Source organism: Amblyomma maculatum, chromosome 6 (genome assembly GCF_055883805.1).
Source record: "Amblyomma maculatum isolate TAMU_Amacu chromosome 6, ASM5588380v1, whole genome shotgun sequence".
Classification (NCBI taxonomy): domain Eukaryota; kingdom Metazoa; phylum Arthropoda; class Arachnida; order Ixodida; family Ixodidae; genus Amblyomma; species Amblyomma maculatum.
This window is the reverse complement of record NC_139349.1, coordinates 16,357,150-16,384,360: the sequence shown is the minus strand read 5'-3', so window position 1 is coordinate 16,384,360 and position 27,211 is coordinate 16,357,150. Positions and strand designations below refer to the sequence as shown.

The window sequence follows — 27,211 nt, the reverse complement described above, 5'->3', positions numbered from 1 at the left end:
GCGGTTTGTGTCACCACTCCTTATCCCGCTGGTCCTCAAACGTGCACCTCTCAAAATTTTCTGGGAAGAGCCTTGAGCACAACTAATACAACCATGAAAAACCACATGGGTGCTTGTCGACACCGAGACACTGCCTTGGTCAGATTTTTATTGTCTGGGCCACCAGTGTGTTCAATGCATATCTAGTTGACAGGTGCCGCAAACTAACACCGTTTATTTGGGCGGGCATATCTGCAGCCATAATCATCAGTGTCATCGTTTGTCAAGCTTTTAGTTGAAGCGGCATAGCAGACATGCAGGGTTGTATTTTTACTAGTATGGTCGGGTTTTCAGCGCTGCATGCTCTTCATGGATGTATCGTTAGTTTTTTGACTCCTTGAAGTTTTCAGTGTTTTGTTGAGCCATTCATGTACATACAGCAAAATAGTTTCTTTGCTGTCTCATTGAAAGACTCACGTTCACATCGTCAGATAGTGCAGGAGGTGCATCAGATATAGCTTCTGTGTTTGTTCTAATATAACTTGGGGTGGTACATGTGAAATTTGCTTCAAACATTGGCGGGTCGGTAAATGCGCAGTGGCCTTAGATTTTGAATTCCATAATGCCATAGTGGAGCCCAAGACTGCCAAAATTAACATTTACGGGCCCTGGAACAGCAAAATACTGTAAAGTCTGCTCTGTGCACCAAATATATAACCTAATATCATGAGTCATTGCCCACCTCCCTTTAATAAAAATATTGATCAAGTAGAAACCACCGAGTCATCGCCAACCCATAGGAAGCATAATTCATGAGCTGAAGATGTGCCGACTCCTCATTTCTCTTTGCTTACGACTTGCTTCCTTTTCTGCTTTTTGCATTTGCTCTTTTGCCTTTTGCTTGCTGTTTTTCTTTTCTTTTCATCTTTTTTTTTTTCTGTTTGCTTTGGAGTCGACATTTTTTTTTGTACTGCGTTTGCTTTTGAGCGCAGCCTGATTGCAGTCACGGCTTCTAATTGAGCTTCTGGAGCTGCCCTCTCTCGACTCAAGCTGTGAATTTCGCGGGCAGTAAAACATTGTTTTGTGAGTCTTGTGAGCAAAATAAAATTCCGTCAAAGGTTGTCAAAAAATATTGTCGAACTGGGCTAGATGCAAAAAACTAAATGCATATTCTTTAGCTTTTGTCATTTTTATTCGGTCTCCATAGTTTGAGAAATTAACCTCCTCGGTTTTATGGCTCACATTCTTTCTTTAAGTGTGATGTGCCCCTTGCAGTGTAAAATGCTTATTTACAAAAATAGTTGCACGCCGGATTCCGAAAGGAAATACTATACCATTTGCCGGTGATAGGTGGCCCTTTCTAGATTTTATTTGGTTCACTTTCATAAGGTCTGATATTTGTGTCTCTTATTTTTTTATACTGAAAGTAAAGTTATTACCCCTGTTTGGCTCCAAAATTTGAGTTTGCGTGGGAAAGTGCAGGTTTTTTTCCCTGTGATTTGGTGAGTTGTTCGAATATAGATTTTACGGCTCCAGAAGTGATATTTTGCTCCTCCCAAAAATGCCACAGATCCTATTTTAGCTTTTACACACCTGCACTTGCAAAATGCTGTTTTTGAAAGGCGTGATGCACTTGCATGGTAGACTTCATTTTATTATTTCTATCCACGTAATCTCAAAGTTTTCATATGTTTTGCATGAAACACTGAAGCCATCAAGGCTTTGGATGCTCACATACTATTGGCCACACAATATTCATGGGATGCATGTTCTAAAAAAAAAAAAAATGTTGTTGCTTCGCCTTGAAACCTGGCTGCCTGTTGTGCTGATGTTATCAGCTAATGAATTATGTTTGTTCCTGCACACCTCCAGACATTTCATGTGATTGGCCATACTTTGTTGCAGGAAAGAGATCATATGGAGAAGGAGGATGAGCTGCTCTTCAACGGAGAGGTCCCTCCGGCCTCACCAGCATGCAGCATGGCCACCTCTGTAGCAACATCGACGTGCGCGATAAACTCAACATGTTCCACAAGCTCCAAGCATTCCGTGGTATCGACGTGTAGCAGCACAGTGTTAACTGTGGGTTCCGCAGTTTCCAACGCGCCTTCAACTTTTGCGCGCCCCCTGACGAACAGGGGGGGTTCCTTACCGAGGGGAAGGGGTGATCGCTCCAGAGCATTCCAGCATCACAACCACAGAGGCAGTAGCCGACCTTTTCCGCGGAGGGATCATCCTCAGCAGCAGCAGCAGCACCATGGTGAGTTGGACAACAGAGCCCCTAGCTGTAATTTGAATCTGTGATTAGCAACCAGTCATGTTGAAAATCTCGAGTTGTTTTTTTTCAAGGCTCTGGTACAGTCGCACCCGGATATACCAAACTCAAAGGTGGTCGCGAAATAGTTCGATATATTGATAATTCGATATACAGAAATCGGCTTGAGACGCCATTTGTGATCGTGAAAAATGATACTGTATTTGTCGCATAATCAACCCACTAGCATATAAACCCACTCCCACTTTTGCCACCAAGAATAAAAAAAAAAAAAGATGTTCGGTGGCACGTCTCTCCATTTCGACCGTCTCATCCACAGCTCATCCACAGCTTTCATCCACAGCAGCTTGGCAGTGCGCCAAGCTGCTGCGCTTCGATAGTCACGGCGTGTTTATCTTTTGACTATACTTTTCATAGATCCTTCGGTGACAGGGAGCGAACTTGGCAGAGTGCCCTGATGGCTTGGTTGCACAAGCCTAGTTGACTGGGCACTGGCACAATGCATGCCACCCATCGTTCATTCAAAACTGGCTTAGTTCCCGCAAACAGAACTAAAAGCATGAACCATCATTGCAGTGCGAGAAAAAAAGAAAATGCAGACCAAGAGAGATAATACACCATGGATGCTGGTTCGTACTGTCTGCTGTCCTGATGTCAGTAAAAGACATAAAGGAGATGCCAGCCTGTACTAAAACACTAAAGCCTTCGTTGTCTGTTCGGTGTAGTATACAGCATTCTCTTAGCCTGCAGCAAATGATGAGTCTGGAAGACTAGGGGCTGTATTAATGGACATTTGCCAGAGTATCGCCGGACAATTGCTTTGCTATGTGGTTATTTAGCTGACCATATTCGCTGTTACTACTTGCCCGAGCCAGCATCCAAGGCAGCTTGAAAGAAGTGCTTGTCAGACAAGCTTAGCACACAGAAAAGACTTAATATTTGAAGCCCTCCATTTCCAGTGGATGTGATTACTACATCAATGCCTTTTCTGTTGCATTCTTGAAAACGAAATGAGGTTTATTAAAAGCTTACATGCTTGTCGTGTCAGCCAGCTGGAAAACAGTGGCTTAGCTCTGGTTAAGCCTGGTAAATTGCATTAGCAATGGCCACAGGGCTACGCTTGTGTGTTCGCTTGTATGGTTCGATAATTTGGCTATAGAGTAACATATGACACACAATGGTTGCGACTGCTCTTCTGGCGATTCTTCAGCGCGCTGTCTTTGCTTGGTGGCATTGCGGCGTTCCTGAGCAGTCATGTGTTCATCAGTAGCCGACGAGGTGGAGGCACTCGGAGAGCTAGAACATAGTCGCCGAGCTTCATCTTGTGCATGACGCTGAGCGCGACATTCTTCATGTTCTTCCACTGTCTCTTGTGCACGTTGTCGCTTCCTTGTCGCTGACACCTCTCTTTGGCAGCCTGTATAGCAAAGCAAACATGGCGAGGCCGAAGCAGCGGCGAACCATCTGTTCGGCGCAGCGCACCGCCATCTGGCGCAGTTCTGCTGAAGCGGTTGCTGTTCAAGGTCAAACACGGCGTCCGCCGGGGATATGTGACGGCTCGAAACCTGACGCAGTATTGCTATCGCAATAAAAGAAAATTATGGCAGATGTGCAAGAATGAAAGTGAGAAAGCGGCTGCCAAAAAGAAATGCCAGTCTGGCACAAGCCTTTGATCACGAGAGGAGGCCAGGGCTTGCTTGCTTAAATTAGAAGCACTGATTATGAGACTGCAGAGGAAAGGCACTGAGCAAGTGTGTATCTTAATCTGCTGGCGTACTTCGTTCGCCGGCCACCGTGCAGCTTGCAAGCGACCTGGTACGAGTGACAGCACTGCGTCTGCCACCTAACTCGATGTGAGGACATCGATCTGTCATTTGTCAGGGTACAGAGATGCAGCTGTGGCTGAGCTTCTGTTTGCAGTTTCTTGTATGCCGAGAATATAGTGTGCAACTTCCTTATGCTTTGCCGGAAGAAGTGGCTTCGGCTGCGGGAGGTGGTCAGTTCGAAACCCACCACGGGACATCCACCGGTAAAAAATGGGTACAAGCGTTGCCTGGCTGCGTATCTGGTGGGCCAAACATAGCTTCGAACATCTCGCAACCTGCAGAGATGGTTCATATTAGTCTTGGCTCTCCCTTCGAGCCTCGGTAATAGCAACGACAGCAGCAACAGCGGTTGTGTGGCAGACATGTGCAGGGCGCATTCTTAAACACTCCGTAGATTTTTTATTTTTTTTGGCTATGTTGACCATCAGAATATGTGTCTATAAGCAAAAGAGGCATTTCTCGTCAAGAAAATTTTGTTTAAACACACGCCTTTGCTAGTCGTCTCTAATTTATGACATTTCTGCTGAAGAAGGTGGGTTGCAACTGTTATGAAATGGCAATGTATTATAATCTCTGAAATCCATGCCCAAGAATCACTGGCGGCACAGACATTTTACTTGCGAAACCAGTCAACGATGGCAACATTTGTATTCGGGTTCTTGTGGTCTTTTCCAGCTTACAAAAGCTCTTTCTATGGGAAGAGTGGTCATTTCGGGATTAGTATGCGTTACCATATCTGTAAGAGGCTTACTTTTTTTTTTGTCCTCAGTGTCCTTTTAGCTCATTATGGTTGCTTATGTAGGATTTCGTTTTTACCTGGCAGCTGGTATCTATTAGAGGTGAAACTTTCTTGCTGCTCCAAGCTAACAGCGGACTATCAGGGGCAAAAATGAATTTTTTCTGGCGGCTTGTGGACCAGTGGGTTGAGTTTCCCGTGCTGTCCGCGTAAGTAGAATGCAGGAGAGCAGTTCTGGGCGGTCAGCAAGTAGTCTGGCGCTGAATAAGCTGACAGCCAGTGTTTATTCCAGTTTGTTTTTCAAGGTTCATGCAGTGACTTGCTTATACGTGCTGAAGTGTGTTGAGACAGAATGTAGTGATTTTGTGTTACTGAGGTGTCTGCGGCAGTTGTTTCCTCTTTGACCATTCTGTGATTGCTTCTCTGTGCAAGGTGGACGTTGGGGGCAAGAACGTAAGCCGCATGGCCGTGACAGTCAAGGGCATCATGCGACCAATGACCGGAATGGACCAGGGCACCACATGACAAATGACCAGAATGACCCAGCGCACTACATGATGAGTAACTGGAATGGTTCAGGGGAGCATCCTACCCACGACCAAGGTAAGGGCAAATGAGGAGGAGGAGGTGTTTAGTGCCAGTAACCCTGATAGCATGTTCCTTGAGAGGGAAGCGTATGGCAGTGCCTGTCTGTGTATCTGCCCCAAAAGATGAGTGGTGGGCTGAACTCATTGGAGCTGTCACTCAGCCAGCACTTTGATGTGTTGTTCCCTGCTTCCGCGTTATATCCACTTTCATGGAGGGCTTGGTTTATGGGTAGAATGAATTCCATACAGCAAGCATACGATGCAACGTTCATCATGTTTTATAAGTGGAGGAATGGTTGAGGAGCCCTCAAGGCAGCGTTGGTGCTACTTCTTGGGGAAATCCCAGGGCTTTTAAACTCGAGGTACTTTTAGTGCCATTGTCGATAGTGCCATTGTCGATTTGCCGCCAGAAAGAACATGGTGCCGGGCGGTAGCATTTCACCTCAGAAGAGCCGAGCACCAGGCCGGACGGAATTTTGCGTCCATTGATAAACCGGTGGGTAACCGGCAGCACCAGGGACCGAACCTGGTACCTCCCGAATGTGATGCGGAAGCTGTACCACAAGAACATCGCTGTCAGCCTCGCATTCAAGGGTTACCAGGTTCCATCCCCGGGGCCGCACTTATCCACCAGTTTCTCAGTGGGCCCAAGATTCTGTACGGCGTGGTACGCGGTCTTCTGAGGTGAAATGCTTGGCATCCAAGGCAGTGAGCAGGCAACTGGTAGTGTTCGCATGATGGAGCGGATACAGAATGAACATAAATATATGTGATTAAGATAACAGTATTTCAGGTGCCACCAGAAGGTTTGAGGTGCAGCAAATTGGAAGGTGTGGACTAAGCTCGGAGGCCCCATTGGAAGGAATAGTCATGTTGACAGGCTGAAAAGACATTAATCAGCTTGCACCTTGCTGCTGTTGCTGCTGATGATGATGACATTGGCTGCTGTGACTTCACCCCAGAGGAGAGAAAATTCTAGTAGTCCTTTTGTTGCCATTCTGATCACTGTTGCAGCCAGTACCTGGAATTTCAGTTACGCTGGCTACTGTATCTGCATGGCGACAACCATTTTCATCTCGTCTTGTGTTCAGATGATCAACAAATTTTGCTGCCTCCACACAAGACAGCTTTCCGCAGACTTCCTGTCGCCTGCATGAATGTGCATGAAGCAAAGATATGTCTACCTAGCTTAAGAGCCAAGAGGCATTTTGTGAAGTGCCTGTTTGCTACTTATTAGGATAATAAAAAAATTATCTCAGGCAAAACTCCAATGGGGAACAACCGTATTATCAGTGTATGCATTTGCACCACAGAGACAATCTTGCAACTCTGCAAAACAAATGAAATTATTGTCTGCCTTATTACGCAGCGTTACTTAGGAGGAAAAACGGTGCCATTGTCGATGGGAGTGCTTTTTCGACTGCAGGATTGCCCGAAAGATGAGGTCTTGTATTTGACTCTCCTAGTGTTGGGCAGGAAACGTGGATTGATCCTTGCAATCTGTAGCTTCACAGTGACGCTCTTCTTTGTGGGCAGGTTAAAGTATTTTAATAGTTTTTTTCACTTCAATCAAGTTGATGGAAGTGGAAGTGGAAGGTGATGCAAGTGGCAATACAGTCGAACCCGGATATATCGAACTCGAAGGGGATCGCGAAATAGTTCGATATATCGATAATTCGATATACAGAAATCGGCTTGTGACGGCACTTACGATGCGAAAAAACGATACCGTATTTGTCGCGTAATCAACCCACTCGCATAATGAACCCACCCTCCACTTTTGCACCCGAGAATTAAAAAAAAAAATGCGTTAAGGCTAGCTCGCTCACATGCAAGCGACGAGCGGCAGCGACAGAGCGAAAATTTTCAAACTTGTTGGAACTGCGTCCTTCTCGCCGCTCGAGCCACCGCGTCAGCTCAAAACAAGGTTTCTGGGTCGCCGCGGCGGCAGGGGCAGGAAATCGCGAGCATTTTCGCTTGCATGTCGATGGTGCGCGTCAGTCCGTTTCGGTCGTCTCATCCACAGCTCATTGGCAGCGTGCCAAGATGCTGCGCAGTGATAACGTCAGGGCACGTTTATCTTTTGATAGCTCCTGCGGTGGCGGGGAGCGAACTTGGCAGAGTGCCCGTGATGGCTTGATTACACAAGCCTGGTTCGATTTATCACGCCGCGCATGGGGCGGGCGTCATGATCGCAGCAGCTGACCGCGTGCTTTCGCTGATTCATACATGCAAGGATAAACAATAAAAAAAAAAAAAAAAGTAAACATCCCCGCAAAAAAAAAAAAAAGAAAAAATTCCTGCCGCTTTTTAACGCCCGCAGCCGCCATATCTTATGCTACGCCGCGCGTACAGCCCAACGATAGGAAAGAACGACTCTCACAAAAAAAACAAAAAAGAAAAAAAGAAAACAAACAAACAAACAAACAAAAAAACAGAGAGCTGGCGCTTCTTAACATCCGCAGGCGCCATAGCCACGTCCGCCGCCGCGCTGCCCCACGTAGAGGGTTCGCAACACACGCTGGAGAAAGCGTCCGATGTCTGTCTGAAAACCGGCTGAGCTGGCTTGGCGTATGCGTTGCGCGTGCTGAAGGAGAGAGATAGCTCAGCAAAAGAATGGGCACACCCACGCACATGGCTTGCAAACGTCATGTGTTGGCGCGCGGGAAACGACAACTGCAGATGCGCGCGCCTTTGGGGAATGGGTGCGGCGCTGCCCAGACCAGCTGTCGCTCCTCTCATTCCTTCCGCGTGCTTGAAAACGTCACGCGGCAAACGGCCAAGGGTAATGCGATCGTCTTTGGGGAAGGCACACTTTCCAGTGCGTGGTGTGGAGTTCGATATATCGAACGACCGGTGAAATCGAGTTCAATATATGACGCGGCTTTCCTATACTTTTACATGGGATTTTCAAGGGGATATTTCATGAGTTCGATATAACCAAAATTCGATATATCCGGGTTCGATATAACCGGGTTCGACTGTATTGAAAAATGTTCACATAGGCCTTTTGTAGCTGTTCTTCAATATCGCCTAGAGCCGGCGTCTCAAACTCTTCCTGTATATTGCTATCGGGGCCGCATTGACAAAATGTCATCCCAAGCGGGCCAGGAGCTAGAAAGTGACATAAACAGAAACAAAAGGAAACAATAAAATAGATAAAAATCAATCAAAACATCTCTTTGCCTGACCACACCATCTGGCTTGGTGAGAGCTACTGAAAGGGCATTGCAGCTAACAAATATGGCAGCCACTTCTCCTCAGAGGATGTAGACTCTGAGAAGAAAGAGCAGGCAAGGTATCAGATGCCTTGCTTTAAAATGGAGCTGTGGTCCTTGTGATGTTTAAAGGATCAATGCCTCTTTTCATGAAAAAAGAAAAAAGTGTACCATTTGAGCACGATGTGCCTGGTGGTAAATCTGACCAGTGAATCTTGCATATAGTTTCGAAACAAAAGCTAATGTTTTGGAGCCAGTGGGCCACATGTTTGAGACCCCTGGTCTAGGGGGAAAAGCTTTATGAATACAATCACACCTTGCCTTGGTAGCTCAATGGCTCAGCTAATCAATTACTGAGCTGGGGTGCCTGGGTTCGATTCTGGTTGCGTTTCAGCGTTGATGAAACTCAAGTTGCCATTGTACTGTATAGTGCGAGCGCATGTTAAATAGTCTCAGAGGGCTTCAATTATCCAAAGCCCTCCACTATGGCATCTACCACGTTATAGCCCGTCGTTTTAATCCTTCCCTGCCATATGGAGAATATCATTTTTTATAGGTTTTAGTATCTTTGCTTCCCTGGGCTACTTTGGCATTCTCTCTGTTATTGTGTGAGACCACTTATCTGTCTTCACATTACATGCCTTGTCAGTGGGGCGCAGACAGCAAATTTCTATTGTATGTTCTTCCTTTGTGATGATGCATGCAACGTTATCGAACCATAACATAACGGGAATTCGTGTACGCTTGGTAAGCACATTCATTACTAAATATTTCTAGGTTATCTTGGCTTTGCTTTGAATGTCCAAGTAGTAGTGGTTATGGCATCAGCGCTTACTTCAGACCATGCGAGGTTCTGTACATAAAAATAGCGATATTTTAAGTGCTTCGTTTTTTGCTGTTTCGTCTCATGGAGCTGGCTGACATGTCGATTGTGACAAAGCAGCAATGTTGTCTGCGTTTCCTGTGCCTCACATGGCCTGAACAGAACTTCGATATCACAGACCCTGTTTGATTGCGGAAACTGGCGCAACGTGAGAGGAGAAAATGATTTGAAAGTTGTTCCTCGGGTGAATTCTTAATGAAATATATTTTGACTCATCATGCAGGAGGCCTACATTTCCCAAAGAACGAGGAGCCACTTTCGCCATCAGTTACATGGCAGGGAGCAGCAGTGCCTCAGTCGCCACAGGATGAGGCCTTGATGCTGGCTCAAGCGCTTGAACTCAGCCGTCTTGAAGAGTGTGCTGGGTGAGTGCTGTTCTTGGTCCATCATTATGGTCTTCAAATGGTATTAACACAGATGCATTGTTGGGCTCGGAGTCTGTCAATTTTTGCCGCAGTTAGTAATGTGATTGGTTAACTTCTGAGAGGAGCTCAATTTGTTTTAAAGGAGAAAGTTCATGTCACTGCTCCCGGTTTGAATAAAATATGGTGGTAAAAGCTCGGGCATTTCGGGAAAAAAGTTGAATGAATATCTTGGAGTGGGCTAATCATGATTAGGTTTTCTTCTTGAGACACGAAGCGCTGTTGAGTGACAGGGGAGGGGGTTCCTGAAATAACCATTTCGCTGTCACAAACATACCGGTAAATTTTCACGCTTCTCTCTCTCCCCCCCCCCCCCCCCTCTTTCCACAGTGTCACTGATGTACCGGTACATTCTCTATCGTGCGTTCAAAAAACCGCTCCAGAGCATGAAGCTGACACGTTTGGACTGACTGCGCCATCTGTCAAATCTTTCTACAAGTTCATATTTTCGCCTCGCGCTGTGTTGGTTCGTCCGTGCGCTCCCCCGCCACCTTCTTTGCTGGGGGGCACAGTCGCTCTGCACGTGCTTCTCTATCGCGCTAAGTGATCATGCGGTGCGCGCCTGCGATTATGGGTTGAAGGGTTGTTTCTGCCATCGGCCGCAGGTTTGCAGGTTTTTATTTTTACAGTCAACGACTGAATTTTCGGACATGCCCGATATTCCGGACATCTTCGCGGCACCGCCACGAGCCCCATAGAATCAATGTATAAGGGCATCTGAAATTTCGGAGCCATCCAATTTTTCGGACTTCTTGACGCGACGGAAGGTCTGAAACCGCAACTGCGTAATAGCCGCCATTTTGGCTATCTCCCAGTCTGTGTACCATGTCATAGCTTTGAACAACTAGCTGTACCTAGCAGTCACACACCAATTTGGTCTGGCCACTCTGGCTATGTTCACCAGCGCCTCTTCCGGAGTTTCCGGAAGCGCCGTTGACGCCGCGACCGTTTCGCTATTTCGTTGCGCAGACTTATCGCAGACCACATGGTGTTTCGCTAAGCTGATGCATGGTTTTGCTACATGCTATGTATTGTGTCAAGTGTGCTCTGCGACGCTAGGCTTAGGTGCTTCGACATTTCGCAACAAGAGGATTTTGCTTGCCCGCGATGGACCCACTCCGTCGTCGTCGTCCTCGCCGATGGCATCGAAGCGCGAAAAATAGTACAGTCGGTTAACGATGGAGAAGAAAGCTGCCGTTATTAAACAAGTAATGAGTGGACGATCGCAGGCTGATGTGGGTTTCGCCACGCGGGCTTCGCACTCACCACAGAGGCAGCAGACTTGCCTGAATGGGACAATGTGATTGACATGTACCCGCCCATGGATGACATGATCAACAACCTGGGATTTCCATACCGGCGGAAATAACTTTTGAACAGTTTGTCGACGCTGACAACGAGCTAGACTTCTGTGCAGATCTGACCGATGAGGAGCTAGTCCATCAGGTTGTAGATGATTCGGAAGACTCCGATGTTGAGAATGAGGAGCCAATGTCTGCGCCGCCTACGGGCGCCGAGTTGACGCGTGTATTGCTCACGCTTTTATCGCTGTGCAGCACTGACATGACTCTTGCTCAGATCGAGGCAAATATGATCGCATGCAAGCGGAACGCTGTCCGAACAAGGATCGACAAGTTTTTTAAGACACTGCAGCAATAACGCCGGCTGCAGTGGTGACACATGCATAATAAACAGGCTGTCGGCTGCATAGAGTTTTTGAACGGCTATTTTTCATGCTCTGGTGTTTCGGAAGCCTAATACCTCGTCATTGACTGTTTTGATCCAAGAAATATTTGTAAAATGGTACGTCTTTTTTATGCATTCATTTTTTCGGACTGCCTGAATTTTCGGACGTTTTTGCATTCCCTAGAGGGTTCGAAAAATCGGTCGTTGACTGTATTCTGTTGGCGTGTCTGCTCCGACATGTTAAGTTCAGGGGCGCGCTGTTGCCTCTCCAATAGGTCGACACATGACACTATCGCTGCTTCTGCGCTCTTTCGCCACGCCCTTGCTTGTGACTAGCAGCAGCCAAGAAGGTTGTTTTAGCCTCTTTCCATCTTCCTCAGTCATCTTGATTTCTTAACGTGCCATTTCTCTCCTTTGCGTGGGCCACCGAAAGTGTGCCTTCCCTCCGCGCAGTTACTTTCGGATGGCTGGCCACGCAGGACCTTCAACTGCGGACTGGAGCGATGGCTCTTCCGATTATGAATACGAGCCAAGCTTGGATTCGGACTCTCAAGAAGTATCGAGCAGTGTTTCTTCTTATATTATCCTTATTTATAGTCAGGCTGGTGGTGATGATGATGATGATGATGATGTTGTTAACAACACCTTTAGAACACTGAAATGTGCATATTTCATTGACTTATGTTATTTGTATAGCAAGCATAATCAAAAATAAATCTCTACGATTGTTCCCTGATATGCTCGTTCCCCGAAACCAAGCTGACACTGGGAGTGCATCACAGCCAGAAACACCTGACAGGGAAAGGGTTAACTGAGCATAGCAAGAGAAAAAAGGAACTCTGGCAAGAAACTTCATGGCAAAAATGTGTTATCTTTATTGGTCGAGCTTTGCGGACACGTAAACTAATGAGAGGTGCCAGTAATTAATTCAAAGCCGTGTTCAGGCTAGAGTCCCATTTGTCGTAACTGTCGTATTTGCCTAGCGGCTGGAACTCCCATTTACGTGGCTTGCAACCGCCAGTGCTCACACTTGGCCGTTCGGTAAGATACATTCTTTACGACCAGCCAGTCATTGGTTTGGGTCAACTGGTTCTCACATTTCTCAACATGGCGCCAGTTAGCAAGCGGCATCTAGCGGAGGTCGAGGCTCTTCAAGCTCAAAATGAGCGTATCATCGTCTATATGCTCATTCTATGTAGAAGATGGCGTAATAGAAAAATGTGGGTTCGTCAAATCTTCTTTGATAGCGCATGCCCTGAACGCTATGAAGAAAGGACAGTTGTCGTGCGACCTCCTCGTGCACAAAGTCCTTAATCTGGTCAAGCAGTGAGTTGCTGGTCGCCGACGCAGCCAGGCTGGAGAGTGAATCAGGCTGCATAGGTGGTGCTTGTCCTGGGATGCACTGTTTGCGGAGCTCATCATAGGCCTGACAAAGCATGAAGATCTCTGCAGCAGTGTTGAGGTTCCTAGCGATAAGCATCATGAATGCGTCTGCCTCGATGCCTTCTAATATATGTCTGATGCAATCCGCTTCCGGCATGGATGCATCTACACGGGTGCACAGGCTCACTACATGTTCTATGTAACTTGTAAAGGATTCACCGTACAGCTGGATTCGAGATTGCAGTTGCTGTTCGACGTGCAGCTTTCGGACAGTAGGGCAGCCGAAGATGCCAGACAAAACCCATTTAAAGGCAGACTCGGGGGTAAAGTCTGCTTCGTGGTTGCGGTACCACAGGCTGGCAATGTCCGAGGTAGAACACTACGTTTTGAGCTTCATGGCTTTGTCCCATTGGTTGTGGCCACCCATCCGCTCATAGGAGGCAAGCCAATCCTTCACATCGTGATCCTCAGTCCCACTGAAAATGGCCGGGTTCCGCTGTCTGAGCACGCCTGGGCAAATGACAGGGGTAGGCAAATAAGCAGAGGTCTGGCTCACGTCAGTTGTAATAGTAGGTGAGTTGGTGTGTCTGTGGAGCGCCAGGATGGTAGACGAAGGGTAGGCCCAGTACGCTCCACCAAGTTGTAATGGGTTTTCTAGTAGCGTAGAGGAACTGAGAGAGACCTCACAAAAGCGACCGTCCTAGTCTTCTGTACCAACACCTCGATCTCGTGCTGTGCGCTGGCGGTGCACCTGCTGCCGGAGCTCATCTTCCTCTTTACACAAGTAAATTTATTTCAAGAGTGCGTCATATTATGGTGACAAATAATTTCTTTTTTAACCTCATGGTGGTTAAACTTCCAGGCTGATTGCCTGCATGCCTGTCAAATTATTAGGTGTGATGATGCCACCACAACACCTCGGTGTAGGAGGATGGAATCTCCTTGATAACGATCGAGTTTTGTCGTGTAGAAGCAGCAGCAGTGGCACGACTCCTTCGAGTTCAACCGCGAGTGAGAATCTCAAAACCTCGATGACAGGGGTGTTAGCTGTAGAGTGAAAGATAGGGAGTTGCTGAAACATACCAGTGCATCTTGTGCACTGGATTGTAGCTTACCTGCTGTTTTCTCTTAAAACGTAGCGTTCTGGTGATGCTTGATGAGGCATATTTCTAACTTAACTGCCATATTTCAATGTTGGGGATGCTAGGGATCATCTAAGCACGTTCTGTTACAAGGAGTTTCTATAGATGACAGCAGCTTTGCCAGGGATAGAGTCGTGCAGACCCACAATACACTGCATGGCTGGTGGCTAGGTGGCTGAATGCTTGGTTGAGTGAGACAGGACAGCTGCAGATGCTACGCCCCCATAGCATTCTCTCTATGCCCTGAAGTGGCACGACTCCTTCGAGTTCAACCGCGAGTGAGAATCTCAAAACCTCGATGACAGGGGTGTTAGCTGTGGAGTGAAAGATAAGGAGTTGCTGAAACATACCATTGCATCTTGTGTACTGGATTGTAGCTTACCTGCTGTTTTCTCTTAAAACGTAGCGTTCTGGTGATGCTTGATGAGGCATATTTCTAACTTAACTGCCATATTTCAATGTTGGGGATGCTAGGGATCATCTAAGCACGTTCTGTTACAAGGAGTTTCTATAGATGACAGCAGCTTTGCCAGGGATAGAGTCGTGCAAACCCACAATACACTGCATGGCTGGTGGCTAGGTGGCTGAATGCTTGGTTGAGTGAGACAGCTGCAGATGCTATGCCCCCATAGCATTCTCTCTATGCCCTGAAGTGGCACGACTCCTTCGAGTTCAACCGCGAGTGAGAATCTCAAAACCTCGATGACAGGGGTGTTAGCTGTGGAGTGAAAGATAGGGAGTTGCTGAAACATACCAGTGCATCTTGTGCACTGGATTGTAGCTTACCTGCTGTTTTCTCTTAAAACGTAGCGTTCTGGTGATGCTTGATGAGGCATATTTCTAACTTAACTGCCATGTTTCAATGTTGGGGATGCTAGGGATCATCTAAGCACGTTCTGTTACAAGGAGTTTCTATAGATGACAGCAGCTTTACCAGGGATAGAGTCGTGCAAACCCACAATACACTGCATGGCTGGTGGCTAGGTGGCTGAATGCTTGGTTGAGTGAGACAGCTGCAGATGCTAGGCCCCCATAGCATTCTCTCTATGCCCTGAAGATGTTGTTGCAGAACTGCTCCAAAAGGCCATTGGTTTGCCAGGTTTGCGGTGAAATCTAGATTGAACATTCCTTTATATCATCTCTGAACTTCTAATTAAGTGAACTGGTGCATGCTGCTGGTTCGAATTATTTGAACTATTTCACAATCCCCATGCTCGATATAGTTAAATCTCGTTACAAGAGACACTGTTACAAGAGACACTCGGTTTTAAGAGACATTTGAAAATGGTTTGGTTGGTTTTCCTATGTCTGCCATGTTAACAAAATTGCATACAAGAGATACTCTGTTACTAAGGACAACTTTTTCAGGTCCCTGGAGTAAATTCTTCACTCTTTAGAAGAGACACAACCCAAGTGTGCTCATGCAATGCATCTGGAACATACCAACTCATACATGATGCACTTCAGATTCCCTTAGCTCAATTTTGTTCCATATCAGTGTCCTTTTTGTTGTATATGTCAGGAACTGAGGAGTGCTTCCCCATGATTGGAAAGTCAAAACGACCCCGCTGTTTCAGCCACTGGCATCGCATTACTGTCACCTACAAAGCAAATCAAAATGCATGAATGACATCCAGCATTTTTAACTCCTTGCTGTTAAAATTTGATCACAAGATGAAAGCTCAGAATCCTGATGTCTCTCTCTTTGTGAATCACCTGAGGGTAACGAGCATGTAAGCATCTGAGGGTGACGAGCATGTAAGAGTGCTTCAAAGGTATTAGAGCAACAGGAAGGCTTGCAAAGCGAAGTGCTTTACCTTCAGAAATTGGAAAGGAATACACTCTGCACTCACAAAAATACATACTAAGTATGAATAACTTTTTTAAGCTTTCCTGAAAAACTTCCTATTAATGCGTGTGAATGCATTTATATGCTGATGTGCAGTAAACTGATCAACACAGTGCTTTTAGAATTTTTGGTTACAATAGACCTTGCTTACAAGAGACATGTTTTTCGGGTCCCTTGAAGTGTCTCTTGTAATGAGGTTTTACCGCTTTGGTGTTGCTGCATGATTTTCCCTCTCGTATAATTTTTTTGCTGTACGATTCCTTTCACAGCCGTGTTTTGTGAAAATAAAAAAAGCATTTGTTCTTAATTTGAACAATCGGTCCTGATCTATTGTTCGTAAACATTAGAAATTATGCTGTTTCATTTTGCAGCAAAACGTTTGATATTCATGCACCTTTAGTTGTAAGGGGAATTGCAGATTTCTGCAGAACGAGTAACCATGTGAAACAACTAAGTGCTAGTGGCAGCCATGTAATTAATGCTGTGAAACTTATGCTGCTGCCGTCAAGACTCAAAAGTACTAGTTGGGGGATATGCATCATCAATCATTATTATTCAAAAATAGTTTAACATGGAGGAAAATGACACCAGCCATGACATCTGGCACTGGCTTGGAGGCACCTGACTGCAGCAGTGGAAACACAGTGAGAAGGCAGTAAGAGAAAAAAAGTTTTCCGAAATCACTGCAGAACCTGCACTGGAGAAATGCGTAAGCCTGAGCGTAGCTGTGTTGTCTGCGAGATGTGTCTGCAGGATTTCGCGAGTGGCAGATACTGCGTCTTTCCTTTTCTGTAAACCAATTATAGAACACCAGTGAACTTTGATGCGTTCAACGGAATGCTGGTTGTGTTCGACAAGGGGCGCACAGCCTTTGCAGCAGCAACGCTCAGGCTTCCGCATTTCTGCACTGCAGATTCTGCAGTGCTTTCGGAGTTGATTCATAATCTCTCTTTACATACTTTCTAACTGTTTCCATGATGTATGAATGCGAGAGTTGGACTGTGAAGAAGGCTGACCACCGAAGAATTGACATATTTGAATTGTGGTGCTGGCAGAGACTCTTGAGAGTTCCTTGGACTGCCAGAAGATCAAATCAGTGGATATTGTCGACCATAAACCCTGACTGCTCATTGGAGGGTCAAATTCTAAAGTTAAAGCTCAGCTACTTTGGTCGTCTGATGAGAAGAGAGGAGTTGCTGGAGAAAGATTTGATGTTGGGAAAGGTTGAAGGTCGCCGGAGAAGGGGTAGGCAGCGAACGCGATGGTTAGATGGCATCCTCGAGGCACTGCAGATGAAGTTATGTGATGTTAGGAAGATAGTGAGAGACCGGAAAGCGTGGCGTGACATGGTCCATAGGGTCACGAAGAGTCGGACACGACTGAACGACTAAACTTAACTGTTCCCATTCATTTGTGTACGCAAATGACGGTCTTTCCTACTCGTCGAGTACCATATGAGCCCCTTTTGACATTGACATTACCTCTCCCTGCAATTTCTACGTCTGATTGACTTAATTAGCTGTAATTATTCAACTAATTGACCCACATTACCATTTTGTCACTTGCACACATTGCCTTGACGCTCTATCTGATGTTATACCATTCTTTTTCCAATATACCAACTAGTTCCCCTATTACAGGGCTGACAAGGTCATGCCCACGCGAAACCCGCCTACATAGCCATACAATGCTTATGCAAAAATAAAAGAGGGGAGTGCGGCAGAGACAGGACAAGGCAGGGATATGGTAAAAATAAAGCTCTGTAACAGCATGACTGCAGTCAAAAATGAATTATTGCAGGTCAACTGCAACAAAATTTTCCACATTCTAAAGGATAATTTTTCTTGTATACTTAAAAGAGAGTACGAAAAGAAAACAGCTAAACCTCTTTATAAGAGACATGGATGTAATAGACAGTCTGGTATAAGAGACACCATTCACCCAAATGGTTGGCCGCCCTATGACTTTTATTAATTAAACCTCTTTTTTTTAACAGACATTGGATGCAGAAGACAATTGGCTATAAAGGACAAATTAGCCTTTATGCTTGGTACTCAGTCTTGCTTGTAGCAGATGTTTTAACATTAGATGTGGCACCATCCACCGCCAGGTTCAATAGCAGCTACAGTGAAAACAAAAGAAGAGAAACAGATCTGTGCCGTCATTGTTAATTATAACTTTAGCAAACAACGAGCAGGTCGGTCAGCTATGAAATGACTAAAAGAAGCCCCTGCAGTGGAAATGCAACGTAGAGAAGCTCTTCAGGCTTGCCACGAAAAGCACAAGCGTGACTGCACATGCTAGCATCTGAGCAAGCATATTGGGAGTGCGCGTTGGGCTCTTCATTTAGTGCAGCTTCTTATCACGAATTACCGTAGGTCTGAAGAATATAGCGAAGGTTGTCTATTGCGTTGCACTATAATATGAGCCACAAATCTATCTGGTAAATGCCAAGAAAGTGCTTAGCTGGTGCCGCTGACATAAACAAGTCATTGTGCCTAGAAAGCGAGACATAGCCAAGTTAAGCCCAATGCAGATGACATAAAATTGGAGGGGTTCTGCTCTGCCGAGGACAAAAAAAAACTGCTCTGTTTGCTATCAACCAGTTTCAACTCCACTCAGAGACTCCTTGTTTTGCTTTTCATTTATTTTGCGTCTGAGTAGCGACATTCACAGACTTGTTACTCACAGCCGCTATTACCCCTTTGTCGAAAAAGAATAAATTTGTGAGGGATATTTCTGCTGGTGATGTTTTATAGTTTTGGCTGCTTCTAGCACTTCAGGGGTAAGCTGGTTACTTTTACGATTTCGTTGTGCTTTTATGACTTGAATTCTTCGTGTTAGAAGTCACATAGGTTAGTTGTGAATCTCTAGTTGTAGTGCCACATCACATCGCAATCGCAGTCGGTGCAAACATAGTTTGCCAACGTATACAGCTTTGGCACATCCATTCGCTATGGTATTGCTGCCGTTTAAGCCTCCTTCATGGATCACTGCCTTGTCGTGGTGGAGGGGCTTGCGAAACTCGATGAAGTCGTGAGCTCTGCTGTGTATGCCTGCCCAAGATAGACATGTCACGGCAGAGAGTTCTGACAAAATCTGTTTCACTGGAGAAGGTAATGGCAACCCACTCCAGTAATTCCTGCCAAGAAAACCCTATGATGCTGACCTGCAATGCCTTTTAGACCGCACTCCATCATCAGACGTCCTTTTTCGCATAGGAATGCTAAGGTGGGGAGTGAAGAAATATCCGGAATTACAGGCAAGTTCGGTCTTGGTGAGCCAAATGAAGCTGGGCAGAGGCTAATAGAGTTGTGTCAAGAAAACAGCCTGACCATAGCGAATACTCATTTTCAACACATGGACTTCACCTGATGGTCTGTACATGAATCAGATTGATTATATTCTTTGCCGGCAGAGATGGAGGAGCGCTATGCAAGCAGTAAAAACAAGGCCTAGGGCCGATTGTGGCACCAATCACCAGCTTCTTGTTGCCAAATTTAAGCTTCGATTGAGGAAAACACAGAAAACTAGAAGGCCTTTCAGGTGTGATCTGGATCAAATTCCATCAGAATATGCTGTGGAAGTGAGGAATCGATTTCAAGAATTAGATCTAGAAGACAGAGAGCCTGAAGAGATGTGGACTGATGTTCGTAATATAATACAAGAAGTTGCTACTAAGGCAGTTCCAAAGCAAAAGAAATGCAAGAAAGCAAACTGGTTATCTGAAGAGGCTTTCCAAATAGCTGAGGAAAGGAGGATGGCAAAAGTTATGGGGGAAAGAGAAAAATACAAGGTTCTCAATGCGGATTTTCAGAAAATAGCAAGGAGAGATAAGAATGCCTTCCTGAACATACAGTGCCAAGTAGTTGAGGACAACAGCCAATTGAGGAACACAAGAGCTCTGTATAAGACAATCAAAAATATCAAAGGAAGCTTCTGTTGCTGGACGTGGTAAAGATAAACGAGGCAGGGACCTCACCGAAGCCTCAGAGACAAAGAACAGAAGAACTGTACAAGAAGGACCCGGATGTGCAAACCCAACATAAGACTGTTGGGATTACTGATCTCGAGCCGGGCATCCTGAAGAGTGAAGTTGAATTGGCCTTAGCCAGCCTTGCTAAGAACAAAGCTAGCCGAATTGATGGCATTCCAGCTGAGTTGCTTCAAACCCTCAACCATGACGACGCTGTTAACGTTCTGTATACATTATGTCAGCACATTTGGACAACCGTGCAGTGGCCACAGGATTGGAGGAGGTCAGTTTACATCCCCATTCCAAAGAAAGGCAGTGCCAAAGATTGTTCCAACTACCGCACAATCGCGCTTATTTTGCATGCTAGCAAGGCGATGTTGAAAATCCTCCAAGGTAGGCTGCAGCAGTATGTTGATCGGGAGCTTCCGGACGTGCAAGCTGGGTTTCGCAAGTGCAGAGGAACTAGAGACGAGATTGCCAACCTTCGCTGGATCATGGAAAAAGCAAGAGAGTTCCAGAAACCCATCTACTTCTCGCATTGGAAACGGGACAGCAGCAGCGACTGCCATAGCAGGCTGGACGTCCAAGCATGCTCACATTTCTTTTTTAGGAACAAACAGTTCTACTAACTTATGTAAAGATGAATATTCGGTTTCTATGTGTATGGCTCATTCTGTGAATTCAGTTTATGTGGGGCAATCTTAGTCGCAGCAGACTGTCCAAACCGCGGCCCTGCCCCGTAATCGTGTGCATGCCGACCATGGCGGGCTGTGCTCTTGGGAAGAAAGGAAGAAGTGCGTTGACAGCAATCATTTATTGCTGCCATAGCAACAACGCCAGCTAGCAATAAAACACGCTAATGAATTTAGATCATCCGACTCACCAGCAAGGTTAGGGGCAAATGTTCGCCGATACTAGGGCAAGGGATAAACTCTGAGGCCGGACAGGACGGGCAAGAGGGAGGAGTTCCTGCAAGGCCTCACATTAACAGCGAGAGTGGAGCCCACGATGACGCACCGAGTTCATGTGAAGATATCTCCTCCTCTACCCTGCATGTGCTGTGGTTGTCTTTAGTGCTTGTGCTGCCAGGATGCTGGCATCATCTTTTGATACTTAAAATGTTAACTACCAACGTCGATGCCATCTTGTGATAGAGTAACTATTACGACGTCCTTGGGGGAAAGCAACTTTAAAGGGGACAATGGGAGATCTCCACCATTATCAAATCTTGCATTTTCATTTCATTATGGAAGTACAACTGATTTAAAATAAACAGAAACTAAAACTTGCTTCCACTTCATTTTATGCAATATATTGCCGTATCAGTGTGTTATAACGAGGTGGAACTGTACTTCACTCTGTCTGCGCACTTTTATGAGGCTGTTTGGAAGATAAAGGAGGAGCTGCAAAACCTTGGGAGTGCTTAAGTATTCTCGAGAGTTGATGTTATACCATTGCCATGTAGATATTATGCATTGTCACTAAGTGATAGTCTTAATTAGTTGCTAATCAGTAGTTATAATTAATAGTGCAAATTAGTAGTACTACCAAGAAGTACGGCTAGCTAGTAGAGCTTAGTAGTGCTACTTAGGAAGGCTGCTTAGTAATTTAATTAGTGTCCTAATTTTAACTAAGTGTTGCTATAATGTAATGTGTTGGTGCTGTCTACATTACAATACAAGGGGATCCCAGTAAGCCCCCCAAACTATTGCACTGAACAAACGATCCTTGGCATGTAAACATATCCTGCCTGGCCTGGAACCCAAAGGGCATTGGTTGATTCAGTTTCAGCACGTTTTTACGTTTCAGCTCAAGTGTTTTTCTTTCCTCAGAGCCACTTTCTAACACTGTTTGGCAAAGGTTGCGACCCTGTGCGTGATGTCTCAACCCAGTGCACCTGCTACCAGTGTACCTGCTGGCTTAGCCTTGTGATGTCATGATGTCACACACCCAACTGACCAGTCAGAGCTCAGCCATGCCACCTGCTAACTTGCCAATAGAGGTGTGCAATTCCCAGATGGTTCAAGACCATCACAAGGTCATTACCTGTCTGAGCACTGATTGGATGGCAGGGTGTGTGTCAGTCATAAGAATATGCAGCTTCTCTTAACCAATCACGAGCTTCCTTGACAGACTACAGTGGCAGATTTTGTCTGGAATTTGTACTCTTCAGGAAGTCGCTTCTGGAAATAAAGAGCACAAAATGGTGCCACCATGGCAGATATGTGGGGAGCCTATGTGTGGATGATCACACATTTTCAAATTGAGTAAACTCTTCTTGGTTTGGTTTTATTAGGTTTTATTGTTTTTTATATAATGCTGGGAACAAACGCATTTTACGCCTTTGTGAAGAATCAGGGACATAGTGCACATCTCAGTGTATTGGCACCTGGCAGCTGCTGTAGCTTGTGATTTTTGTTGTATTTTTGATGCTGCAAAGCTCTGGAGGTTGAGTGTCAATTGTTCACCTGCGCATTGGGTTCAACACGTTTCACATAAAGAGGAAGGTGCTTGAGCCTTCTGCTGATGAAGGTTGGCGCAAAGCTTCTGGCGGTATTACTTTGTCCATGCTGAACTCTTGCTCGCTGTCATGCTGCAGCAACAGCACTGAGGAGGAGCAACTGCGCCAGGCTCTGGAGCAATCGAGGCGAGAGGTGCGCGGAGGCGGTGGGAACCGCCGTGGTACGGCATCTCGCTTCTCTCGCCGAGGCTTGGGGTCCGCAAGGGGTCGAGGCATTGAGCATCATCCGGTGATGACCACTGAGTCGACATCCGGGCCACTGTTGCCCGAGCACATTGTGGGCAGTATAGATGCCAGCTGCCTGACCTCGGGAGGCGTTCCGCCACCGCCGCTGCTAGTGCCGCCACCACCACCAGCACCGCCACCTCCAATGGCTGCTGGAGAGCCTGCCGTGAGCTTTGACCAGTGGCTCGCACTGTGCAGTCGTTACATGCCTCTGCTGGCACAGAGCATGGTGGAACTCCAGAAGACATGTGCAGCGGTCCGCTCAGCTGCACCTCCTCTCGACAGCTCGCCTCTGCTGCTTCCACCGCTGCCGCCACTGTGGCCACCATTTGTGCCCTCCACTGCCACAGCAGGGTCACCGGTGGTGTCACCTGTTGTGACCCCACCCTCAGTGACCTCACTCAGTGTGCCTCCACCCCATGTGATCCCCCCCATGACCATGCCCATGACCCCACCTTCTCACATGACCTCAACTGAAAGCAGTGACTTCAATGCTAGCAGTGCTGTCTTCCAGTGCCAACACCTGCCTCATGGACGTCCACCCAGGCCGCTGAAACCAGTAAGTCTATGTGCTCTGAATCATGTGCAGTAGAAACTTTGCTCGTCTTGATGCAGAGCCTTGTACTACTGTGGCTACAGTAAAACCTCGTTTAACCTTCCTTTAAAAAAAATGCGGCAAAATAAGTATTATGTGGGAAAACGTTATATTTGAACTACAGTAATACCTTGTTGATACGCTTCTTTTAAAAAATGCAGGAAAGAACGTATTATCAGGGAAAACGTATGATCCGAACTGCCTAATATTAAAAAAAAATATTAACTGCTGAATAAGGTACAAAGGCATTTAAAATTGAGACTTTCACTACATAAAAGTGTAGATTAGCATTTATAGATATGAAGTATGCACACCTCCTTTTTTAGCTCTCGCAGAATTCATTCCGCACTTGTGTTGTCCTAAGGGAAAAGGTTCAGCAACAGATGATACGGTTCGCAGAAGGAATGATGAGCCGGGATTGCTTCCTTGTTCCAGGATGCTTCGCTCCCTTACATCAGTGACATGTGGAGAAGCCATCACGGTGGCTTAACAGTCACCGCGCTTTTGCTCATGCTGCTTACCCCAGACCTGGCCCCCTCATATGCAAGCGAATACAGTAAAAGCTTATTAATTTGAACTTCACGGGACCGGGAAAAAAAGTTCGCATCATCGAATGGCCTCAGAAAAGCTGACAAGAATTGGCATTGCTGTAAATTTACCATATTTACTCGCGCTACGACCTCCTCGCATAATGAACTTACCCCCCACTTTTGCCACTGAGAATTTGAAAAAAAAAGAAAGAAAGAATGTTCGTTAACGCGTCCCTCCATTTCGCGCCGTCATCGTCGCATTCTACCCTGCATTTCTTGGCAGTCCGCCAAGATGGAAACTTAGCAGAGTGCCATCTAGTAACGTTGTTGGTGTCAGCGCTCGTCCGGTTGTGCAGGTCTCGTTTTCACTTTATCATAGAGGAAAACCTCGTTCCAAGAGTCACTCAAGGGACCCCAAAAAGATGTCTCTTGTAATCAAGGTCTTTCGTAACCAAAAATTCTTAACAACTCTTATGTGCGGCAGTTTAGATAGATTCCCTTAACTAAATTCTGTTCCACATTAGTGTTTTGTTTTGTTGCAGTATGTCAGGAACCAAGAAGGAGTGCCTCCTCTTGACTGGGAAGTCAAAATGTCCTTATTGTTTCAGCCACTGTCACCATATTCCTTTGTGACTGAAACAACAGGGACATTTTGACTTCTCAGTCAAGAGGAGGCAGCACTACTTCTTGGTTCCCGACATATGGCAACAAAACAAGACACCGATCTGGAACAGAATTTAGTTAAGGGATAAGGGAATCTAAAATGCCGCACATACGTGTTTGTATGACTCAGCTGCGTTGCATTAGTGTACTTGGGTTAATTGTCTTATGCACAGTGAAGAATTTACTTTAGGGACCGCCGAGCTCCCGCCCAGTGTCTTAGACTTTCATGGGTGTTGCACGGACAGAAATACTTGTCTGTATTTCCGAATTAACAAGCATTTAGTTGCAAGCTTCAGAGGTTGCAAGGAAGAGAAGAGCAGAAAGCCGTCGCCACGACCCCCAACCCCTACCCTCCAGTGCCGCCGACCGCCACACTGGTCATGGTGCCATTTCGAATTAACGAGCTTTCATTAGGTGTAGTTATCAAATGGTTCATCCCTGTGCCGCTAAAGTACTACAAAAGAAGCCATTAGCCATCGCATTTATCCTCATGAAGTTCTATAACCGTGGGAACGGGCGCCTCGTATATTGGCTCGTTGGCTTTTTTTGATGCTTTGCCCCGTCATACCTAGGTGCGTGTATCACTAATCAATTTTTCACGTGGCGAGCGCTCGTTATCGTATGTTCGGTTGATCGCAAAACGTATTGTGTGAACACAGTTTATCAAATTTCAAGCATAGTAACCAGGTAATCGTGTTATCTAGGAATGTATTTACCAGGAGAAAAATAGTGTAACTCTATGGGAGATGTTTTACTGCCCGCGAAACGGGAAATCGTATGAACCGCGAACATATAAACGAGGTTCTAATACCTGGGTTTTGAAAAATTTTAACTGTTAAAGGAGGTACAAAGGAGGTTTATAACCTACACTGTCACTGCATATGCATAAAAGTATAGATTAGCATTTCTTGATATGAAGTATGAACAGCTCCTATTCTAATTCTCACCGAATTAAGTCTGCATTTGCGTTGTCCTAAGCGTAGAAGAGTTTTAATAACAAATCTGATTTGTAGATGGCAATGACAAACAAGTCAGGATTGCTTCTTTGGTTGCTTCCAGATGCTTCACTTCCTTGCATCAATGACCTATGGAAAAGCCATTGCAATGGCTTACAGTGGCTGTGTTTTTGTTCAAGCTGTATTCCCCAGACATGGCCTGCTCTTATGTAAGCACATAGTTGTAGTTATTGAATGCAGGCAACTGAACCGAAAATCGGACCACACCCAAATTTTCGAACCCACTTTTGCTGGCATTCATTATTTTTTCTTTTACTGCTGCTTGTAAAACGCTCTTGCCACTTAATTCCAAAGCGCCACTCTACAACGCAAGCATTGCAACCATGTTGAAAAATCGTCCCTTGGAAAAAGATGACTAAAACAAAGAAAAATATATTGCCACATGCATAGCGTCAACCTCTGATGTTGGGCTAACATTTCGTCTTGAACACGGGTGGCTGCTGCACTGCAGAGTGCGCCGCCATGGAGAAAGTTTCCTCATTTTTGCCTAGCTTCCTAGACAGTGAAATAATAGCATATAATTCGTAAGTTGAATTACATTTCAGAATAATTAATATATAATCATGTATAGTAGAATCTCGATGAAACGAATTCCAAGGGAGCACACAAAATATTCATATCATCCCGAATTCGTATGATCCAAAACAAGTCAACTTCTACATGGGAATGAATTGAAAATGAAGCAAACATTATGACGAACTACTTGCGGCTGAAAAAGTCCGTATTGCTTGTCTGCATTTTTTTGCTGTTGATGTCGCGGACAAGCCCTGCCTGAAAGGCATAAAACCGTGCCGCGGTTTCGTTGCTCACGCTGCCGGCACTTACGGTGCGGCGCAGAACGTCCAAAGCGTGAAGAGTATCTGCCGTTGATGGCGGCTGATCACACTCGTCGTCAGCGTCACCATCGCTGTCAGGCTCATTTTCGCAATTATTCGCTTCATTGACCAAGTCTTCAATAGACCTCAGCCCACAGGTCACGACGTTGTTGTCCGCGGTAGCGAAGTCTCGAGCCGAAGCTTCAGTTTCCAGATTGTCCCAGCCATCAATCGTGAAGTCTTCATCTGGCTCTTGACAATCTCCTGCCAAAGCCGCATCAAGTCCGATGGCAAATCCGCACTTTCTAAAACAGTTTAAGATTGTGTCTGAAGTTACACTAACCCACGACATGGCTAGAAAGTGCAAAGCATCTAAGAGACTGATCCGCAAGTTTGCTTCTTTACGGTTAATTTTCGCCAGCAGATGCCTCACTAGAAGTCCTTTGAAATGATGTTTTACATTTCTAATTATCCCAGCGTCCAGTGGCTGAAGATGGCTGGTAGTGTTCGCCGGCAGGAACCTGACTTTCACGTTATTGAATGTAATTTCCTTTGGGTGGGCAGAGCACTGGTCCACGAAAAGCAAAATTTTCCGGTTTCTTGACGCCATTTTCCGATCGAGGCTTGTCAAGAACTCGCGGAAAAAATCTCCAGTCATCCACGCCTTTCGGTTACCATTGTAAAAGACAGGCAAACGCTCCGCCGATCGGAAACACCTCGGTTTCTTCGACTTACTGATGACGGTAAGCTGGAGTTTGAGATCCATCCGAGTTGCAGCAAAAGAGTACTGTTACTCTCTCCTTGCTTTTCTGGCTGCTCTGGCATACCTGGCCTTTTACGCACAAACTTCTTTGTGGTGGAAGGTTGAAAAAGAGGTCCGCCTC

General features: G+C 45.8%; 1 protein-coding gene across 2 annotated transcripts in view; it reads left to right on the top strand.

Moving 5' to 3' along the window:
* LOC146185159 (uncharacterized) overlaps positions 1-27,211 on the top strand; it is a 61,145-nt gene that overhangs the window by 12,004 nt on the left and 21,930 nt on the right. For both annotated transcript variants that reach the window (XM_084606139.1, XM_084606138.1), the window contains exons 4-7: positions 1,885-2,239; positions 5,249-5,419; positions 9,728-9,869; positions 22,562-23,267. In XM_084606139.1, coding sequence (XP_084462265.1) covers positions 1,885-2,239; positions 5,249-5,419; positions 9,728-9,869; positions 22,562-23,267 — 1,374 coding nt within the window. The remainder of the gene's footprint in view (positions 1-1,884; positions 2,240-5,248; positions 5,420-9,727; positions 9,870-22,561; positions 23,268-27,211) is intronic.